At 39.2% G+C, this 22,918-nt stretch overlaps 1 protein-coding gene across 5 annotated transcripts in view; it reads right to left on the minus strand.

The window, feature by feature from the left end:
- Positions 1–22,918, minus strand: part of ARHGEF38 (Rho guanine nucleotide exchange factor 38) — a 173,892-nt gene that overhangs the window by 87,420 nt on the left and 63,554 nt on the right. For all 5 annotated transcript variants that reach the window (XR_009352931.1, XR_009352932.1, XM_059171582.1 and 2 more), the window contains one exon: positions 16,232–16,355. Coding sequence is in view for 3 of the 5 variants with exons in the window: in XM_059171582.1 (XP_059027565.1) it covers positions 16,232–16,355 (124 nt within the window). In the remaining 2 variants the exon portion in view is untranslated. The remainder of the gene's footprint in view (positions 1–16,231; positions 16,356–22,918) is intronic.

The following is a 22,918-nucleotide window of genomic DNA, read 5'->3' on the forward strand; positions in this document are numbered from 1 at the left end:
GAGTGAGGGCTAGGGGAGGGTCTCACCCCGGGAAGTGGGAGCAAGTGACAGGCCTCGAGGAAGCTCAGCAGCAAGTCAAGAAGAGAGATCTGGAGACAAACAGCCCAACCCAGGATGGGATTGTAAATATATGTGCTTCACTACAAAACAGTTTAGAGTGGAGACAAAGAAAAGAAGAGGTAAGGATGACTTCATAAATCTGCAGTCGGATCAGGTCAGAAAGTCAAAAAACAAGGGACAAAGACATTTATTTTATACACAATGAAACCATTAATTGTAAATTCACACACACACACACACACACGCACACACACACGCACACAAGCACACAGACACATTTTAACAGAAATGGCATAGTTTGGAAGGATTTATAGTTCTCTCCTTAACAGCAGAGTCAAAATTTTTACTCTTTTCCAGGTAAAATTCTGCTGGGGCTCTAGTAACAATTACTGAAGTTAAAAGATATTTAAGCACTCTAATTGAAAGTCATTTATTCACCCAAAGGCCAAGTACAACACTGGCAGGCAGAAGATTTGATTCCCCTTCCAGTCCTGCCAATGTATTCTGCTTCATAATAATGCAGATAAAGCGATGTATCTCGCAGCAAAGAAGTGATTCTGTTTCCACGGTAACATAACTCTGGGCTGCGTTTCCTTAGTGGTGAAGGACAACTGCTCTGTCTAATGGATGTGGGTTTGAAGGGATGATTAGGAATGAAGGAAGGATTGAGCCAAGACCAGTGAAGGTAATTTCACTTCTGACTGCCTGTCACAAAAGCACCAGAACACTGTAAAATAAATATAACTATCGTGTGCTTTTAAAAAAAAAAATTCTACAATTCAAGAATTTCTGTATTGGCTTTCCCCCAAAACAATCACCATGCAGAGGATGGGAAAAATGCCCTTTTCCCTCTTGGTTATCTCCTCGACAAACTCCCCAAAATATTGAACATGTTTTTATGTCCTGGTATCGTTACTCAGGTGTTGCAAACTTTTCCCTTCACTAATCTAAATCTATTCATGTTTCTCTTCTTGGCCCACCTCTTCTCTATGTCTAGACCCTCATGTCCATTGCCAAGATGTGCCATACCAAACAATATGGCCCCTCTATTATTCTGACACCGCTTAAAAATGAATTTCCCCTGCAGGGCAGTAACGCAGGGTCTGAACAGTGATATTTAAGAGATCTTTGTGTCCTAGACTTTGTTTAGGAAAATGGCATAAAATGGAATGAAGCAGTTACTTCATTGTTTCACAACAATTTAACGAGGGACTATTACTTACCAAGCACATTGGTAGGTACTGCGGATACAAAGAACCAACACTTCCCTCAGGAAGTTATGAAGGCCAGTGAGAATAAACTATTTATTTACCAGTACGGTAAGTACTTTGTATAAAACACGGAGTGTCAGGGGCGCCTGGGTGGCTCAGTGGGTTAAAGCCTCTGCCTTCTGCTCAGGCCATGATCCCAGGCTCCTGTGATCGAGTCCCGCATCAAGCTCTCTGCTCAGCAGGAAACCTGCTTCCTCCTCCTTCTCTGCCTACTTGTGATCGCTGTCTCTCAAATAAATAAATAAAATCTTAAAAAAAAAGAACAAAAACAAGACCATGGAGGGCTATTTGCTCTGCTCTTGCGTACTTGTTAGCAATTTCTATAACAGCCTGCCCTTGATACAGGGGCTCTGAGCGAACACAAGCACTGAGACATACAGAGGGAGTGGTCTAGTATGGCTGGACAGTGCCATGTCTGTGGTAAAGTTCCAGAAGAGGCTGTATTTGTAAGCAAGAGTCAAATCATGAAGGACTTTGCATGTCATTAAGGAGCTGGGACTTTAGCCTGCAGGTAATGGAGAAGCACTGATGATTGATTTTAAGGAGCAGACTAACATGATTAGATTGTATTCTAGAAGATTACAGTGGTAATTAATTGTATGAAAGACGGAATGTGAGGGAGGAGTTAGTGAGACTAGAAGAGAGAATCCAATTAAAAAGCTTCTGTGTAATACAAGAAATAAATAATGAGGGCTTACAAGGAAGTTCTAGCACTTAAGAGGGAGTGCGCTAAAATCAATGGCCTGTTTTCCAATCCTGGTTTTACCGTTCACTCCTGTGACATTTGAGAGAGTTACTTGACTTCTCTGTCCTTTAATTTCTTGATCTGTAAGATGGAACAACAATAATAAGAGGGCTGTCTGAAGATTAAGTGAGTTAAAATGTGTAACACGTCAGTAGCTGGCCCATGCAAATGCCCAATGGATGTTAGCTATAAACAGTGGAAGAAAAATCAGGGAGGATAGAGAATAGGGCAAGAAAACAGACATCAATATATGTGAGGTGAAGAGAATTCCCATTATATCCCTGGATTCTGGTTTCAGTAAGAATGTAGATATGCAATGATAAGATACAGAGAGTTTCTGTAGAAAGACGATGAGTTTAATTTTAGATGTACTGAGTTGACTCACCCAAAATATATTTAAGTGGAGATATCTTTTATGGAATTGGATATGTGAGTCTGGGATTCAGGAAAAAAAGTTCTGGAAAATAAGTGTAGGTATGTAAAACTGAGGACACAGTAGCCATGACTTTGATAAGATCATGCAAGAAAGTCTACAGAGTGATAAGAGGGCTTGAGGACCAGGTGCTGGGGAACACTAACACTGAGGGGAGTCTAAAGGGAAAAGAGTCTGCACAGAGCTTGAGAAGACAGTCAGAGAAAAGGGAGGAAAACTAGGATCGGTGTTAGTTAAGCCAAAGGCAAAGTAGTGAGAAATACGGCAAATATTCTGGGGATAACAGAGCTTGCCATTGTCCCCCAGTATCAGTATCCCCCTTGAAGCAATACCATTTTTACCTGCAGCAAAATAAAAACTTCATTTCCTAGCCTCCCTTGCAATAGGGGTGGCCATGTAACTAAAGTCCGCAGAAAATTGTCCGTGACAATATGCGGGAACTTTAAGAGGCAGACAGCTCATCATTTACCCCTTCTTCTCCATATTTTCCTTTGTTCTTCTGGACATTACCTCATCCATGAAGACAAAGCTAAGTGTGAGCTGGAAGAAGCTTGAATCCCAGAGGACTTTGCAGAGCAGAGCTGCCGTATAGACCTAAAATACATGCCTTTAGACCATTACACAAGAGAGAAATGGACATCTCTTATTTAGGCTAGTCACGTTTTGTTTTGTTTGTTTCTACTGGCTGAACTTAATTCTAATCAACACACTGTTTCTTCTCCTTCCATAAAAAAATGTTTTTGGAGAAATCATAACAGTTCAAGTGACCCTCTTCACTCCCTATAAAATCTAACTCAAAAATCAGATGAAAATGTTACTTAAATTGTTACTGATTAAGAGTGTTAAGGACTGGATGTTTATTTCCCTTTAAAATCCGTATGTTGAAGCCCTAACCTCCAGTGTGATGTTATTTGGAGGTGGGACTTTTGGGAGATAATTGGGTTTAGATTAGATGAGTGTGGAGCTGCCATGATGGGTTAGTGTCCTGTGTCATCAGGAAGAGACATGAGAGCTTTCTCTGTCCACCACGAACAAGGCAATGGATTAGTCAGCTACATGCCAGATCATGGATATGTTTCCTTCCTTCCTTTCCTAGTGCCCTTCTATTCTCCAGGACAGGGTAGAGCAAGGATGGGAAGTGAGAAGAAAGAGATAGGGAAAGAGTAAACACTGCTTACAGAAATCACTACTATTGACCTTTAGTCTCATTTAGTTCCTGCCTAACCTGGGAAAAGACCTGACAATGGAGGATACCCTAGCAACCCTGGTTAGGGTTACAGAATTCCTACCAAACACAGGAGCCAGGTGGTGCAGGCAACCATGGGAGAAACACAAGTAAACCCCCGAGTATCAATTTCATGAAGACATTTGGGGAAAAAAAAAAAACAACAACAAAAAACTTTTTCACAGAAAAGAGTAGAGTGGAAAATTTTCGTGAATTCTTAAGAGAAAATGAGACTTCAAAGTTGTTTCATGTCTGTGGCAGTGGCTTTGAGTAATAACTCTACATTCCCTGGGGCTCCTATTTTTCTTCTGGTATCAGGAATATTTCAGTAAAAAATTCTCAGAAGCTCTAGAGTAAGATAAGTTCAGAAAAAATGGATTTGACGATGAGATTTGACAATTCTGAGGTCTCTGGTGACATGGTAACAGCAATTTCAGAGGCGTAGTGTGAGGTGAGATAGAGAGGTGAGGAAGTGGAACCAGTAAGGCTAGCTAAGCTGTGAAGAGAAAAAAGAGAAAGGAGGGGAGCGACTGTGGGACGTGTGATCCTGTCCTAGGGCCATTGCTGTGTCCAGTGGCAGGAGGACAATGTAATCATTGCAATGGGGTCTACTAAAGGAGAGGCTTTCTACAACTGAGGCAGCACCACCCAACCCTTCTGGCAGTTGGAGGTAGCTGGCAGCAGGGCAGGACTAACTGGGGAGCATCAGTGGTCATGGAGGAAGAGTTAGGGTCTCCTTCTGACTATTTCCACCATTAGTTATGGCATTTGGGGCCAATCAGGTTCTTGCAGTGAAGTGGTTGGAATGTATGTTCTTTAAATATTGCTCCAATGCTCACATTCTAGAATACCTCTGTTTATTTTGGTGATAACTCGTGGTCTCTTCCCTAGCCTTTTTGACTTCCTGGATATTTAACTCTAGGTGGGCATTTTTTTTTTTTGACCAAGTGGCACATTAGAAAAACACTAGCTCTCTGAGAGTTGAAAGCTAAAATGTTTCTGGACCCGGATTAGGAAGAGGTATAATAACTTTTCCCTCCTCAAGTTGGGTAGCACTGATGACCCTGTTCTTAGAGCAACCAACCCATAATTCTTGATTTCTCTCACCTTAGTATATACTTCTCTCAAGGGTGTGAGCCTCCGCTACAGCTAGTGGCTCTAGACCACCTGCCAGCCTCTAAGCTAATGTAGGACCAACCACAGGCAGATGTGATCACTGCGATCCTTCTGTGTGACAGCCAGTAGGGTCCAGGACCCTACTCACTATCTCCAACATCCATTCCATTCGTTCAGTGCTGCTGAGGACAATGTCCCAAGTGCTGGCGAAGCATCAGTAGCGAAACAGATAAGAATTCCTCTCCTCCTGGAGCTCATGTTCTGGGAGTGTTCTTCAAGTCTTGTTCTCTTGGAGGACTTGCTCTTCTCATTTGAAATTTGAAATTCCCGTCTCAGTATCCATTGAACAGATGAATGTGGCATCCATTCCTAGCTGCTTATCTATTCTTCTTTGTTCCAAACTAACAAACGTTAAAACGACAATGCACCCACTTCAAAATACTGACCTTTCTCCAATCTTTGGTAGTCAGGGGTGCCCAAGAATGGGTGCAACTGTGTATTTGTGTGTGAATGTGTTTGTGTGTGAGATGCAGTAACGTGTGTGTGAAATGAAATAATAAGACACAGGTTGAAGGCACTGGAAAGGGCTTTTATTCTTCCGAAATGAAAAAAAAAAAAAAAAGAAAGAAAAAAGCCTCAGGAGAAGGTGGTTTGCTTTACTGCCTGAAGGAAGCCATGCTTGGCAGTGGAGCAGCAATTGTGAGACCAGGAGGCCACACACCATACGTCACTGTACATTAAGTACTAGGAAGGAAAAGGTTGTGAGGAGCCAACCCCAGCTGCCCCAGTTCTGAGCTACTGAATTATGGATTTCTTGTTCTGTGAGGAAAAAAGCCCTTTTTTGGTTAATGGCTCCGGGTAAGGTTCCTGTCCTAGGTGGGCAAGTACAGTCCTCACAGATCTGAGTGACTCAGCATTGGCTGCAGAACTCGTGGTGACAGCCGGAGTGAAAGCCCAGATTTGTCTCCCACCAAAGGCCATGTTCTCTCTGGGCTACTGTGCACCCTTATGGTTTGCAAGGTTTGCACCCCTGCAAATGCACTTCTCACTTTCACTCCCTGGCTATGGGGAAAGTGTTCAGGGTCTCATGGAATGCTTAATGTTTGTAGGATTTAGGACTTCATTTCTATGTGTATTCTGTACAATACCTGATTTTTCACGGCTCCGTTCAGGTCTGCCTGCACAGCGAAGTGCTGACTTCTGTGAGCTAGCCCCACAGCACAGCATCCAGGAGCTTCCCATTCTCCTCAGAGAGCCGAACTGTAGAACTAGTTACTAAGCCACCCTGGCTTTATTTTTACTTCAAGAAATAAGTCCTTGTAGCCCTGAGACCTCACTTGACTGCACTCAGGGGACTGGAAGCCCAACCCACATTGTATCCCGTTGTTCCCTGCCTCCGGCTGATTTGCACTCTCCTGTATGGATTCAGGTATCTTTGACCCCACCCCTCAAGAAAAATGTTTTTTTTTTTCCTGTCACCTTCTCTGAAGCTGGTAGCTTTTCTATTACTGTTAACATTTCGAATAAAATGCCCTGACCTTCCAGGTGCTGCATCTGAGTCTTGCCCCTGCTGACCTCACACGTTCCAGGACGCAGGTCTGGGGTACCCCCAACCTGTCCCCACTGGCCAGAATTAGCTAGGTTGAATCTATCTGTGTCCTGAGTACAATACGCACACACTCACACATACGCACACACACACAGATGCACACACGCACACTCTTTAGAAAAATTATTCAGGTGAGCTACTTGGCAGCATCTTCCACATGGCAACAGGACATGAATTATCAGTGACTAAAGCCCTTCTTACAAAATCACTGCTAAAGGCACAGATTCCTGCTTCAGGGACATACAAGAGACACTGCTTTAGGAGAACAAAGTACTGCCACAGAACAACAGTGCATCACCACTACACCTTCAAAGAACAGAAAGCTCTAAATTGTCTTTCTCTCAAAGGATAAACTCGCCCTCAGGAAAAGGCAAACGAGAAATTACAGTTCCTTTACCACAAAATTCTTTCAGCTCTGGTTCTCCATACCGTGTGCAGAAGCTAAGCACCTAAGGTAGATCCAAACCTAGTCATAACTCCGTCTTTTTTTCTTTTCTTTTCCTTTCTTTCTTTCTTTCTTTCTTTCTTTCTTTCTTTCTTTCTTTCTTTCTTTCTTTTTTTTTTTTTTTTGAATGCTTTGAAACATTACAGTGTTGTTGCAAATGTAGGTAAGAGATTATAAGCTCCTTCTGGAGTATCTGTCTATGTGACAGACCACCTCAAAACTTAGTACCTTAAAAGAACTGTTTTAATTTTCTTTCACAATTCTGTGAGTTGGCTGGAATCAGCTATGTGGTTCCTCTGCTCCCTTCAATGCCTGCTGGGGCTGCAGTCAGCTCAGGGCTGAACAGACTGGATGGTCCAAGATGGCTCATTCACAAAGCTGGTGCCTTGGCAGGGACAGCAGGAAGCTGGCCTCAGCTGGGATGCTGGGACAGCTGGGCCACTTTCTTACATAGTCTCAGGTCTAACCTCTTTTCATCTGACCGCTCCATGTGATATTTCCAGCAGGGTAGCTGGACTTCTTAAATGCAAGTTCCTCAAATCGCTAAGGTAGAAACTTCTAGGCTTATAAAGGCTGACGCCCCCAGGCTCTGACACAGCATCACTTCCACTACATTGTAGGAGTCAGTGAGTCTCAGGGCCAGTCCAGAGTCAATATGGCACTAGACTGCACAGCAGGGTGAATACCAGGGGGCGTGGTCTGTGGAGGGCCGTCTTTGGAAAGTGTCTGTTGCATTGTTGTTCATTGCTGTTCATGCTATTGAATGTGGAAATGATACTTGATATGTACAGTCATGCTTTATAGAAAAAAATTCATTGACTTATTAAGTCTATGAATCACCAAAATGCATAGATATTGGGAGCATCTAGGAGCTACACACATTCAGTGAATCTGATTGTTTGAAAAACATGATCAAGACCTCTGGGGAAAAGAAAATCACATTTCATTCCATGGTTATATTCATAAGAAGTCAAGTTTTGTAAATAGATGGGTAAATTAAATATTCTCAGGCTAATAAATTAGTAATTCCATGTACTGGATGTTTATTAAGAAGAGGCACTGGGGGGGCGCCTGGGTGGCTCAGTGGGTTAAGCCGATGCCTTTGGCTCAGGTCATGATCTCAGAGTCCTGGGATCAAGCTCTCTGCTCAGCGGGGAGCCTGCTTCCCCTTCTCTCTCTGCCTGCCTCTCTGCCTACTTGTGATCTCTCTCTCTCTCTCTTTAAAATAAATAAATAAAATCTTAAAAAAAAAAAAAAAAGAATAGGCACTGGGCCATCGTTATTTATATGGGGTTTTACTTAATCTTCCCAAATACTCCATAGGGTGAGTATTACTAACTCAAATTTCCACATGAGAAACTGAAGTTCAGTGAGATTTTGTGACTTGCCTGAGATGAAACCTCTAGTTATTGGATGAGCCAGGATGTAAACCAATGTCGAACTGATACCAAAGCCCTCATGTTCTTAAACCCCACACCAGCATTTTATCTGTTTTGTCTTTGCTCACCCTTTTCTTAAATTGTTACAGAGTAATCTTCAGTTTAAGTGGAAACAAGAGCCACCTCTCATATTCCCATTTTCTAAAGATTTAGAGCCCATTTCCTATTTGACAGGCTGCTGCAGTCAAGATTTTAAAATCCAGTTTCTATCTTGGCATGATAGTTCAGACAATTCCCCAGAGCTCTCATATCTACAAACATATGCCTCTGTGCTTAAACTTGAACCTCATCCAAACCCCAAGGTTATTATTGAGTAAAATCCTGCTCCTGGTTTATCCAGGTATCTGGAAAGTTTCCCTCTGGCACTAGAGCTGTGAATCACAACCTCTCATTCGTGCCATCTAAGGACAGAGAAAGGGACACCTGTGCTTTTCATTTTGTGGTAACATGATTTAGGAAATGCCCCACCAAAATCAGGTTATCCAGTGAAATGGAAGAGCTTTGGTGAAAGATTTAGTGATAGAAGTGGCTGGGAGAGGAGGTAAGGGTAGAAATTGCCAGTGAACTTTGCACTGATACGGCTACTGTGTTTGGGTCATGGAGGTCTCCTTGGCACTATGCTCCAGCCACTTCAGACTGCATTCCTTAATGAGAATTTCCTGTACTCTGCTACCTTGGAGCCTCTATGCCATTTGTCATTCAGAAAGTCATCTGCTTTGGGGTGCCTGGGTGGTACAGTCGGTTAAGTGCCTGTTTCTGCTCAGGTCATGATCTCAGGGTCATGAGATGGAGCCCTGTGAGATACATTGCCCCGTGTTGAGCTCCCTGCTCAGTGCAGAGTCAGCTTAAGATTCTCTCTCCTGGGGCACCTGGGTGGCTCAGTGGGTTAAGCCTCTGCCTTCGGCTCAGGTCATGATCCCAGGGTCCTGGGATCGAGCCCCACATCGGGCTTTCTGCTCAGCAGGGAGCCTGCTTCCTCCTCTCTCTCTGCCTGCTTCTCTGCCTACTTGTGATCTCTGTCAGATAAATAAAGAAAAAATCTTAAAAAAAAAAAAAAAAGATTCTCTCTCCTTCTCTGGGCGCCCATCCCACCCATGCTCTCTCTTTCTAAAATAAATAAATAAATCCAAAAAAAAAAAAAAAAAAGCCATTTGCTTCAATCTCCACCTTTCTAAATCTATCAAGTCCAAGCTCAAAATCCATTTTCTATATCAAGTTTTTCATCATCTAAATTAAATCAATCTCTCTCTGTGAATCCGTATTAGTTAGCTATTGCTTGAGGAAAAAAAAAATCACCCCAAAACTTAAAGGCTTAAAACAACACTGTTTATTCACAATTCTCTGAATTGACAATTTGAACAAGGTTCAGCTGAGATGGTTTGTCTCTGGGTGTGGCTGGCAGGCTTTATACATGTGTTTGCAATCTATAACCAGAGGCCACCTGGCTGAGGAGACCATACTTCCATGCTCAAGGCCTTGACCATGTTGTTTGAAGTAATTGGGTAGTTTGAGCCTTCTCTCTCCCTGAGCAGAGAGTGGATGTCACAAGGCTGTTGTAGAACATCATTTTGCCACATTTTATTGGTCAAACCAAGCCATGAGGCTAGCCCATATGTCATGTATGGAAATTAAAATATGACTCCAAATGTTTTCAGTTGGTCTTACTGTTTTCATTTCCTTATCTATTTTTCTATCATCTCCCTCAAAGTTGCAACTCATGATTGGTAAATGCAAAAACTGTGAACACATTCGAATGACTTTTCTCTGTAAACTATAATATTTTTATTTTGATGTAATTGTATACTTAATAGAAAATTGCAAAACTAGTGGGGGTAGTTTCCAGATAGCCTTCAAACAGCTTAATATCTTGTATAACCAGTACAATGGTCAGAAAAAAAAATGAAGTGTGCTTTTGTACTAATAACTAAACTAAACACTATATTTGAATTTCAACACTACATTCTTTTACTGTTCTAGAATCTATCATTCATATTTTTTTGGTCACATTTTTTGTTACAGATTTTGACCATACACATTTTTTTACTTCCACAGTCTTAAAATGCTGAGATTCCTCAGTCTTATTTTATCTTTAATGACCTTGATATTTTGGAAGAGCATCGACCCATTATTTTGTCAACTGTCCCTCATTTGAGTTTGTTCATGTCTAATTTTTTCTCATGATTCGACATGATCACATGCATTTTGGGCAAAAGTACTACAGAGATGGTACTGTGTCCTCCTCACTTGTTTATGATGGGAATGTGTGTTATTCCTTGGTACTGTTGACCTTGGTTATTTGGTTAAGGTGGTCTCTGTCTGGTTTCTCACTAAAAATCTACTGTCTTTGCTTTTAATAGTCAGATAGGAGATACTTTGAAACTATGAAATTCTCCTCAAACTTTATCCACTAAATCAAACACTGAACGGTGGTTTTGGCTGCAACAATTATAACTTCAGTGTTTGTTTAATGGTGATTTTCTATTCTTCTCTTCCTTCTATATTTATTCATTGAAATGTACTATCAGGAAGATTTTCCTTTCTCACTTATTTATATCACTATGAACTCTATTTTATCTCATAGGTAGCATTATGTATGTTGTTGCTCAAATATGTAAGCCATAATATTTTTAATTAGGAAAAACTCTTCTATAAGCATAGAGGCACCTGACACACTCAAAAAAATTTTGCTAAACAAAAAATATTATTTTGCTAAATGAAAAATATTAAATATAGAGAGATTGTAGATATAGAGAGATTATAGATCTCTCTATATTGAAATATGTAGATATTTGAGCTGAAATATTTTCACAAGTACTAGCTTTTAGTCTCCATTTGATTTCTTTTCTTTATTTTTACAAAATAAGCTCACCAAATAAATTGTTTCTATTTATGATTTTTGAATATTTTTCCAAATGTAGATATTGTAAAATCTGGTACAGAATATTATTTTATTCTATTTAATAGGAACTCCATCAAAACTTCTTTCTATAAGTCAAGTTTTCCAAAATGTTATTATAGAATTTTAAAATTAAATCTTCGTTACCATATAAACCCATTTTTTAAAAAAGCTAACTCCTGGTTATATTAGTGATAAATTTCAGTGTCTTCCTATTTGCAATTTCTTTTTCAGTAATTACAATTGTAAAGATTAAAATGCTGAAGTAGTTCTTTTTCCTCTTTCTTTGTTGAATACTTTAACTAAAGACCTCATTAATTTTGAGTAAATGTCAGTTTCTTAAAGTTGATTACTGACCAGCAACAAAGAAAATATTACCATCATGCATAAGATTGTTATTTAAATTAATATCAACTTTATCCTCCAGATATTGTATTTAGTTTACTTTAACTTTGTATGTATAAAGCTGTGTGAATTTTGACTATAGTTACCATTTCAACTAATAGAATATCACAGCTTTAGTACATAATCACCACAATCTCAATTTCTGTTCCATAGATTTCTTGTCTTTATTTTTATATATTTTTTAAAGATTTTATTTATTTATTTGACAGACAGATAGAGAGCACAAGTAAGCAGAGTGGCAGGCAGAGGGAGAGGGAGAAGCAGGCTCCCCGCTGAGTAGGGAGCCCCATGTGGGATTTGATCCCAGAACCCTGGGATCATGACCCAAGCTGATGGCAGACGCTGAACTGACTGAGCCACCCAGAAGCCCCAAGATTTCTTACTTTAATAAAAATACTAGTTTACTGAGATGTTGTGCTCCCCCAAAATATGTGTTCATATTTCCATTTGCGTTCACAAGCTTAATTTTTAAAGTAAGAATAGCATTCACAATTCACAAAATTCACCTTGGAAACAATAAACTTCCAAAAATTGTCTTGTGTTCTGTGAACTGGTTGAACTTCTTTTTTAAAAAAAATATGTATTCATTCATTTATTTTAGAGAGAGAAAGAAAGTGAGGGGAGAGGCAGAGAGAGAGAGAGAGAGAGAGAGGAACTTTAGCAGGTTCCACACTGAGCATGGAGCCTGATGCAGGTTGGATCCCAAGACCCTGAGATGATGACCTGAGCTAAAACCAAGAGTCAGATGTTAAACCAACTCTGCCATCCAGGTGCCCCGGTTAAATTTTTTTTTATCATTATAGGAATTAATTGATTTTTAAATTTAATTTACCTGCTCACACTGTTTAAAACTATCATAATTTGACTATTGGTAAACTCTCCTGACATTGGTATCAACTCATTAATAACCATTGCTTTACATTTCTTATGGGCCCAAGGACACTCAGAACTAAAAGTGAGAACAATCAATTTAGGATAACTGTCCTTTGACCTAACGAAGCCATGCTGCATGAAGTGCTCAGTGTCACCTACTTCTGCAGCTGCAAGTGTGAAACCACATGCCCTTGGGCTTAAAATCATAGGAAAGAGTTCCACAAGTAGGAAGAAGTTTGGGAAGAAGGTTCCAAGGGAAGGGAGCAGGCCGAACAGAAGCTGGTCCGCGAATGCCAAATGCCAAGGTTTGAAAACAATGGGCACAGTCTTTATAAAGCAATGACTAACTTCTGATGTAGATATTGCTGCTGCTTCCACAGATTTCTGTCTTCTGATTTTCTTACGGTCAGTGATAGTATTAAGAACTCCATGGTGGATAGCGAGTGTTCTGTGTGTTAAATGCTCATCATCAACTTTCTTCAACAACAGAAAATCAACACTTAATTTTTATTAAACATGCATAGATGAAACCCTTGCTTCTGAAAGGGCTTATTGCAAAATATAACCAGATCATTAAGTAAGCATAACCAGTTAGCATAACCAGATCATTAAAAAGTTAGGGATTTATATCATAAGATAAATTACCAAACTTGTAGCAACGGCATCTAGATACTCTGTAGCAGGACTGCAAAGCTTCTACCTCTCACAGGAATTTCGCTTACATCTAATCTTTAATTCCCTGTAGGTCCTACTAAAACCCACTGACTAGTATCCTGGGGGCTTCGTGCCTCTCACAGGTCTTGACATGGGCCACCCATCATGGGCCCGGACATAGTCACTGCTATCCCCAGTGGAGAGCAGAATCTGTAGCCTCAGACACATCTCCCAGCACCGCCAGAACAGGAAGCAGTTAGTTAAGCTTCACATCCAAATGTCATCTTTTTATCAGTGAGTGCAATGTGTGCTGTACTTCAAAAGGTTGGGAAAGGAGGGATGGGCTGTCTTTCAGAGTTTACCGTGTGTTACAGAAAGAACTCTGTCACATATACCTGCCTCTTATATTCTATTAGAAGAGACCAGTTAGAGATGGAGTACAATGTAGAGGTCTCACCAAATCTCTTGTAGTACAATGATTAGTCATGATCTTCCTTAAAAAGGAGACATTCCAGGACAAATGCTAGAACAATTGGCTAAAACCAGGATTTCTAGGTAAATTAGGACACTTGCCTCCTTAAAGCTGGAATTGTCTTTGACTTTAGCACAGGTAACCAACCCCTAAATCTTGTTTATGCTTCATTCGACATTTCTCTTGAATCTGAACCCCCTTTTTTATTCTCATTTTATCCTCCATAGCCTAGATGCTTGCTACCACACGCCTGCACATTATTTATAACAACATATTTACTAGTCTAGGACTCATTTTTTCCTTCATGCCATTCTCTTCCTACTTACCATCATGTTCTTTCTCCAGAAACTCGTATGTCTCATCACACCCTTGCTGAAAAATCTTTCAATTTTTCCTCAGTACCTGCAGAGTAAATTCCAAATTTGATTCCAAGTGTAGTCTGTCTCTATTCTGCACTTGCAGATTAATTTCTTTTCCTTTCTAAAGACTTATTTAGAGAGAGAGCGTGCGCTCATATGTGCAAATAGGAGGAGGGGTAGAGGGAGAGAATCTTCAAGCAGACTCCCCACTGAGCACAGAGCCAGTGGGGCTTGATCTCACCATCCATGAGATCATGAACTGTGTTGAAACCAAGAGCCAGAGGCTTAACCAACTGAGCCATCCAGGTGCTCCTAAGATTCATTTATGATTCACTTTTGCTTCAGATTCATCCTTCACTCTTGCTTGGCTTGATCTCTTGCCATTTCCTAAACATGCTTGGCTTTTGGCATTTGCTGTCCATGCTTTTGTTTATGCTGTTGCTTCTGCTTAGTCTTCCAGACCTGGTCCAGACCTGGACCCCACTTGTTGAAATCTAGACTGTAACTCCAAGCCCAAGTAACATCTTCAAGGATCCTTCTGTGATTCCCCATCTAGAAATAGTCTTCTTATCCTCTGAAGTTCTGCAGTAGTGTAGAAAATAGTCTGATTGTGTATTACCCAAATAACTTCAACTCAGGGAACTTTTCAATGGCAAACTTTTGGAGGACAGAGATGATCTCTTTCATCTTTTGATACCCAACAATGCTTTATATACACTGCTACTTAATAACTATTCATTGAGTGACTTAATAAATGAATGGTCAATCAATCCACACTAAAGTAATAATGAACAGAGTCCTTCCTTCAGAAAATACATTTACAGCATATTAGAAACTATGTTAGCTCAGGTTGCCATAACAAAATACCATAGATTGGGGAGAGGAAGGCTTTAAACAACAGACATTTCTCACAGTTCTGGAGTCTCAGAAATCCAAGATTAAGGTGCCAGCTGCTTCAGTTCCTAGTAAGGACCTCCTTCCGGGCTTACAGATAGTTACCCTCTTGTTGTGTCCTCACATGGTGAAGAGGGAGAGAGGGAGCTCTGGTCTCTCTTTCTTTCCTTATGCTAAGCCCATTGTGGGGACCCTCTCCTTGCCTCATGACTTCATCTAAACCAAAATTACCTCCCAAAAGCCTCATCCCCAAATACCATTACACTGAGGTATTTAGGTGTAACATATGAATTTTTGGGGAACACAAACATTTAGTACAGAATAGGGACATTCAGTCACAAGTAATGGTTAAATTTAAACCTGTCTGTCAGAGAATCTTTTTGAGTGAGCTGACCTTTGGGTCTATAAAACACTACAAGTAGGCTAATATCAATCTGGCTTATTAAACTTTGGGTCTCCCATAAAAACTAAATAAGATCAATTCCATTTTTAAAATTCTGATTTTCTTTAACAAGTAAAACCACAATGAGTAAAGACATAAGGTGTGAGTGTGTTTGTGTCTATATAAGTCTCAAAGAAAGGATCCACATCAAACTGATAACGGTGGTTACTTATCAGGAAGATGGTGGCATTGAAGAGGTATGTTACTGTTGTACTCCTGATTTGTTTTTAATATTTTTGTAGGGAACATACACTGCATGCTATATCTGAAATAGGAAAATAACCAAAAATGTTTAAAGATGTCTTAGCCTCTGTGGCACTATACATATGATATCTCCGATGTGGTAACTGCCTTCAAAAAGCTTATAATATGGTATTCCCTTTGCAATTTCCAAGACATGGAGGGGATAAAAATTTGGCTCAATGCTTCCTCAATGGTATCTTTGTATTTTTTTCCAAAATCTCACCAGAGTAAGAAATTAATCCTGTGATTGAGAGCAAAAATATATTTAGAAAGCAAGTAATATAGAGGAAAAAGGACTAAAATCGGTAAAGCTATGAAAGTATTTAAATGTTTAATTCTTTAAGGATCGAGTAAGCATTAGCCATAAAACAAAATGAGAGAACATCTGGAAGGCAAGGAGGTTGAAAGATTGAAAATTAAAAAGCAAATTGTATGCTTTAGTGCTACTGTGGGACCTCAGCAAATGGATAGAAACCCATTTGAAGACAAATACAGAGTTTGTGTAATTACAATGAGCCTGAAGATGGGTTTAGCATTTATACATCTCCTGGGAAGCTTGGTGAGTCAGAAACATAAAACCAAAGCAAAGGGAGGTTATTAAAATATTATTTCCTGTTGTACTGTAGAACTCGAGAAGAGAGTAAACATACCGATTACTTGCATGGCTGGTTCCACGTCTGTTGTGGCCTCTTCCAGCAATGACAGCAGTTTGGCTGATATCTGATGCACTGATTCAATGTTGCTAAACAAGCTATCCACGTCCAGCCGATCAATCTGAAGAAACACAAATAGTGAGCACCAGCTGATGGAGAGAGACGCACTGTATTTAGGATGTTTTCTCCCACTAAACAGTAAGCATTTTAAATGCCAAACCGTGCTGCTTCCATCCACCGTTCCTGTAAACATTTTTATTTGGGATTTCTAGAGTAAATGTGCAGTTTTTCATGCAAATAAAGTGTGTGTGTGGGGGGTGTTGCATCTGTTCCCTCTGCTTTTTCTTTATTTTGACCAAGTTTTAATGACCCAAATATACATATACATATTCCTATAAAACCAGAGCATGGGGGCACCTGGTGGCTCAGTGGATTAAAGCCTCTGCCTTCCGCTCAGATCATGGTCCCAGGGTCCTGGGATTGAGCCCGCAGTGGGGAGCCTGCTTCCTTTCCTCTCTCTTGGCCTGCCTCTCTGCCTACTTGTGATTTCTGTCAAATGAATAAATAAAATCTTAAAAAAAAAAAAAAAGATAGGTTGTGCCACTTAAACAAACAAACAAACAAAACAAAACAAAAGAAAAAACACCACCAGAGCATGAAGAAGATTTAAGCCATCTATTCAGTACTTTTATTAACTGCCATCTATGAGGGTATGTACTAGTGTGTATGAATTTAGAACACTTTAATGCTTATACAGCAGAAGTCAGACCTTACTCTAGGCAAGTAACTATTTTCAAAGCTGTTTAAAACCACAGATGTTCTAAAAGTGATGACAAGTAGATGTGCTGAGTTGCTTCCTGCTTTTTTCTTAAAAGAAATGTGAATGGAAATTTCACCAAACATGTTCTACTAATTAAAGATTCATCAGATTTTGTAACTTCATGCGCACACTCAAAAACCAGTATAATATTCCTGGATCTCAGAGCTGGTGCTTATGATATTTTATTTATTCATCCATCTCTCCCTCATTAACTATTTCCTGAGGTCCTTCTATGTATCAAGAATTGTAATAGAAACCCAACTCTGTCTTAGGCATTGGATGATTAGTAGAGGGATGACCAACCATCCTAAACTATCTAAATAGAATTTGATGAGGTATGTGCCCTGATTTTGCTGGATCTTACTCTAAATCTTTCTCTAGTTTAAGTATAATCTCCTTTCATAATCAAATAGTGTCTAGTTGGCTTATGAACAGATTGGTACAGGCTCCACTGGGCTACCACAGGGAATAGGAGTGGTGACTTTCTCCATGGTTTACTGCAGGTGGGGTCATAGGTACATAATCACGTCATCAATACTCAAGTCATGGAAGAGCTTCACAGGTGGAAAGCAGAATTGCCTGTCCCAAACCAGGTCAGTATTTTAGGGGTGAGAGGGACAGGGGGTTCAGCAAAGGATCAAAAAAGGAGTCCAAGAAATGAAGGGGAATTGGGAACAAGGGACATAAGGGAAGAGGTAGATGTGGAGGAATTCTGGAGACAAAAGTGAACACTGTAGTTTCATCTTCATACTCTCAACATCTGTCTCTTTGGGTGAGCTAAGTCTGTGGTGAGTGAAGGGGAGGGGAGGAAGGAGGCAGGTTGCTCATCTTTTTATCCCATCATTTTTTGATTTTGACTTAGCTGTTGTGCCCCATACCAGACAGAGATATTATTCTGATAAGGATATTCTGTTATTAAACTTGAAGCATTGTTTCACATTCCACCTTTTAAAAAATTTGGTGACTATGTCAATTATTTCTTATGCAAAATGATCTAGATATCCACATTCCTTCCAAGCATCATGGGAAATTCCTTACCTTCCTATCATCAGTCTTGTCCTCAAGAAAACTTCCATCCCCAGCCTCATTTGTAATCAAATTCCACATGGTTCTATGTAATGGATTTATTTCAATACTTTAAGTATTATTTAATTGTATATTTGAAATTTTAAATTTAAAAAAGATTTTATGTCTTCTAAAATAATCTGAATCTCCATACTGTATCATTACATTGCAATCATTATTAGCTCTTGAGGTATCTAAGTATCTCATGAAATGTTCCTTTAAGTAGTTATTCTAATTGGATAGGGCATATATGATTCTTTTGCCTGAAATCTATAGCTACTCAAGGCTTTCAGTTTCTATTTTACAAAATGTATTTAATATTATACAGAATATCCAAAGGGCAGATAATAGTTACATGACTCTTTTTGTTAAATGATAATTTTAAATAGCTAAAGATGTCATATATTTCTGGGTACCACTGATTTAACACATTATTTATTCTAAGGAATGGCTTTGAGTATTGAGCATTGAGTATTAATTAAATAGCAATGGGATAAATTTGCATAGCGCAAAATATGTTTTCCAAAAATTGTATATGAATCAGGTTTTGGGGAGAGGAACAGAGGGGGAGTCTTTTTTTTTTTTTTAAGATTTTCTTGATCTATGGAGAGAAAGAACATGAGGGGGCTAGAGGGAGGGAGAGAACAAGGCTAGCTGCCCAACCGGGAGTACAATGCAGGGCTTGATCCCAGGACCCTGTGATCTGAGCCGAAGGCAGAGGCTTAACCTACTGAGCCACCCAGGTGCTCAGTGAGAGAGAGTCTTAAGAAGACTCCATGCTGAGCATAGAGTCTGACATGGGACCTGATCTCATGACCTGGAGATCACAGCCTGAGCAGAAACCAAAAGCTGGACGCTCAACTGACTGAGCCATCCAGGTGGCTCCAGATCAGTTCATTTTAGATGTGCTAGCTGAATTTTTCTTAAAATCATATTTTGAAATGAATCCTTCTAACATAAAAATTTCATTCCCAGTTTGCTTGCTTTATATGATAAAAGATCAGATGTAATTGATACAGTGTACCTTGTTGTTATTTAATTTTTTATGAAAACTTTATTCTGAAAAGTTTAAATCCTTTGTATTTATTATTTCACATGTCATTACAGCTTCTCTGTAAGATATGAATGAGTTTGAATATAAGAAAATTCATGTGAAAAGAGGTGCCATGCTCAAAATAAAGAAGTCAGAACAGAGTTGGGTCTAGAAATTGACCCTTTAATCCTATACTTTAGTCCATTACCAGCAAATACTTATGGAATGTTTTGCCATCTCTGGATTTTTGGCTTGTTCCTGAGTTTTCCACTAAGTTGTCACTTCTACAATTTCTTTCTCAAGGTCAGAATCCTTCATATCTTAGATTTTAAATTCATTTTTCAAGGATTTAATTCTATATTCTATCTATAATCTTAGCTCAATGTGGCAAACACTAAGTAACAAAAATATAGCATTTAATTTCATTTCTTTTTGAAGGACAGAAAGGATTAAAACATCAATTGGCCTGTATCACCATGGGCCTATGGGGATTCTGTGAATCATAAAATAAATTCACATTCAGTCACTGCTTTGCCAGGAACAAACAAATGTCTGATCTAAATAGGCTTTTAAAACTAGTAGATGACTTTATAATTATTGATATAAATTCAAAGAAGCATTTATATTTATTTATTAATCATTCACTAGAAATAGGCAATGTTCTAAAAGCTTAAGCTGAGTTATATTTTAAATGGATTAAAATTTTATTTTTTGGAAAAAAGATTTAGTCTAAATATACATTATCCTAAGCAAAGTCAATGTATAATAATTCAAATGTACAAAACAGAAAAATTAAAGATTAGTGTTTCTGGTGGCAACTTAATACTTTGCTTCACAAACATATTCATCACAAGATATACTTCAAATGGCAAGTTCTCATTATACTTTATTAATGTTGAATTTATAGTTGTGTGCATGCAAAACTCCCCAGGTATAAATATCTAAGTAAAGGAAAGCAGACTTACAACATTTCATCAATTCAGAGACTATAATCACTGGGGTAGAATTACTTTGTACCCCACAAGCAACTTACACCCACTGTGTTCAAAACATTCCTTGTATTTTCCTGCATTTATTTCCTGGCCTGAGCTCTTGTGCTCACAAAGGCTTTGCCCTCATGAAACCTTGCAACGTTCTACCTGTCTGAAATGAAGATGGTAGTGACAGTGTTCATCTAATAGTTTTGACCATCTCTCTGTCCTTTCTGTTGCTTTTTTGGGGGAAGCCACAGCTCCCCAACTCTACCTAATTTGGTGGAATTGTCAGTCATGATGCTCTGCTCCCCTTCCCTGTTCCCTACAGGGTAGGCATATGACCTAGCTGGCCACAGGCATTGGCTCAGGATGGGCAGGTTCCCAAGCAGAACCAATGAGAATCTTCCTTGATTTTTAATGAATGGTTCTTGGGAAGTAGAAGGGCCTGGTTTATAATGCCTCAAGTATGTAAGTTTCTGTCTTTATCAGTTATCTTTGTGGAGTTTGACTGTGATCAAGTTGATAGAGAGAGAGGGAAGGCTCCTGGATCTCGCTTGCCTAAAGCAAGACATCCTTATTACAGAAGCTAATAAATTGCCTTTTTATTTAAGCTAGTTTGAATTTTGTTACCTGTAACCAATAGGAAACTAATATACTTTTCTTTATTTCTAGCCCTAAAATCTCACTTCCTCTTAAGAAAAGGTTCCTGCTCTCTTGATTAAAATTAACCTATTCCTCTCCTTTGCTTCCATGACTCTTGCTTTGTATGACTCAATGCTGATATTGAAACCCACCATATATACCAGAGATATTTATTAATTTATCTGTCTCTATGTCAAATCTGTGAACTCCTCCAGGACATTTGTCTTTGTGAGTTATTTGAATACCCCACCGTATCTAATATACTACTTGGCCCATACCTAGTTACCCAATGGAATTTTGACCATTTAAACGGAATCTAATCACTATAATTCAAATGATATATTTACTCTGTGGAAGCCATCAATAAATATTCCTCGTAATCATTCTATTGGGCTCTGAAAAACAAGTACAGTGTAAAAGATCAAAAGTGGTATGAAGAAAAAAAATAAAAGTCACCTAATTTCCTTGTTAAGAATATCACATTAAGGGGATATTTTATAACTTTCTACTTAATTTTTATCTACAAACTGTTGTACTCAGTTTGGCTATTAGCGTACCTGAAAAATTTGCTGACAGAGAGCAAATTTCTTGTTAGTTTACACTTGGGAAATTCCTGTTTATTGTTTTCTGTTTAATGATCCCTGGGACACTCAGCTAAAACTCAGTCACAGGAAGAAAACTAAACAGTTTAAGGTGTCAGCAGATTTCCAATCGTGGACACCTTTAAAAGTGAACATTGAAAAGAAGTCTAGGGGGCGCCTGGGTGGCTCATTGGGTTAATGCCTCTGTCTTTGGCTCAGGTCATAATTTCAGGGTCCTGGGATCAAGCCCCATGTCGGGCTCTCTGCTCAGCAGTGAGCCTGCTTCCCTTCCTCTCTCTCTGCCTGCCTCTCTGCCTACTGTGATCTCTGTCCAACAAATAAATAAAATTAAAAAAAAGAAAAGAAAAGAAAAGAAGTCTAGGAACAAACTTTTTAAAAAAACCAAACATGGGACGCCTGGGTGGCTCAGTGGGTTAAGCTGCTGACTTCAGCTCAGGGCATGATCTCAGGATCCTGGCATTGAGTCCCGCATTGGGCTCTCTGCTCAGCGGGGAGCCTGCTTCCCCCTCTCTCTCTGCCTGCCTCTGCCTACTTGTGATCTCTGTCTGTCAAATAAATAAATAAAATCTTTAAAAAAAAAAAAGTCTATCCTGTCTGATATAAATATTGCTATCCTTGCTTTAAAAAAAGTAGTTCATGTTCATTGTAGAAAATTAAAGATGGGCAGATTAGTAAACTAAAGACTACACAAACAGCTAGAATCCTACCACATAGCAATAACCGCGGATATTCTGAGGTATGTCCTGTCAAGTTGTTTTTTTCTGAATGTGTACATCTGTACAAAAGACTTATACATTTCAAATTATATTTTAAAATTTGCCTTTTTAAAAGGTGCCTGCGTGGCTCAATAAGTTAAGCATCTGGCTCAGGTCATGATGCCAGGGTCCTGGAATTGACCCTGGGTTGGGCTTCCTGCTCAGCGAGGAGTCTGCTTCTTCCACCCTTTGCCCCTCTCCTTGTTCAGGCTCTCTCTTGCTCTCTCTCTCAACCAAATAAAAATAAAATCTTAGGGCACCTGAGTGGCTCAATGGGTTAAAGCCTCTGCCTTCAGCTCAGGTTATGATCCCAGGATCCTGGGATCGAGCTCTCTGCTCAGCAGGGAGCCTGCCTCCTCCTCTCTCTCTGCCTGCGTCTCTGCCTACTTGTGATCTCTGTCTGTCAAATAAATAAATAAAATCTTAAAGAAAAAATAAAATCTTTAAAAATAAATTAAATAAAATAAAATTTGCCTTTTTAAACTTAGTGTAACAGGAACATCTTTTAATGCCATTGATCTTCCTCAATTGCGCCATTTTTAATGTTGACATTATGTAGAAATACTTTAGTCTATTTAACCAGTCACTAAATCTTTGAAATCTAAATAGAAATGTCATTTTCACTATTATAAACAGCTCTCCTGGCTAAAACCTGGTTTACACACATGATTATTTCCATATGATAAATTTCATAAGTATAACTATGGAGCTAAAGTTATTAATATTTCTTAAGGATTTTAGAAAGTCTTGACAAATTTTAGCAGCAACTACAAACATTGTTTTTCTTCTAATA

Source organism: Mustela lutreola, chromosome 1, assembly GCF_030435805.1.
Source record: "Mustela lutreola isolate mMusLut2 chromosome 1, mMusLut2.pri, whole genome shotgun sequence".
Classification (NCBI taxonomy): domain Eukaryota; kingdom Metazoa; phylum Chordata; class Mammalia; order Carnivora; family Mustelidae; genus Mustela; species Mustela lutreola.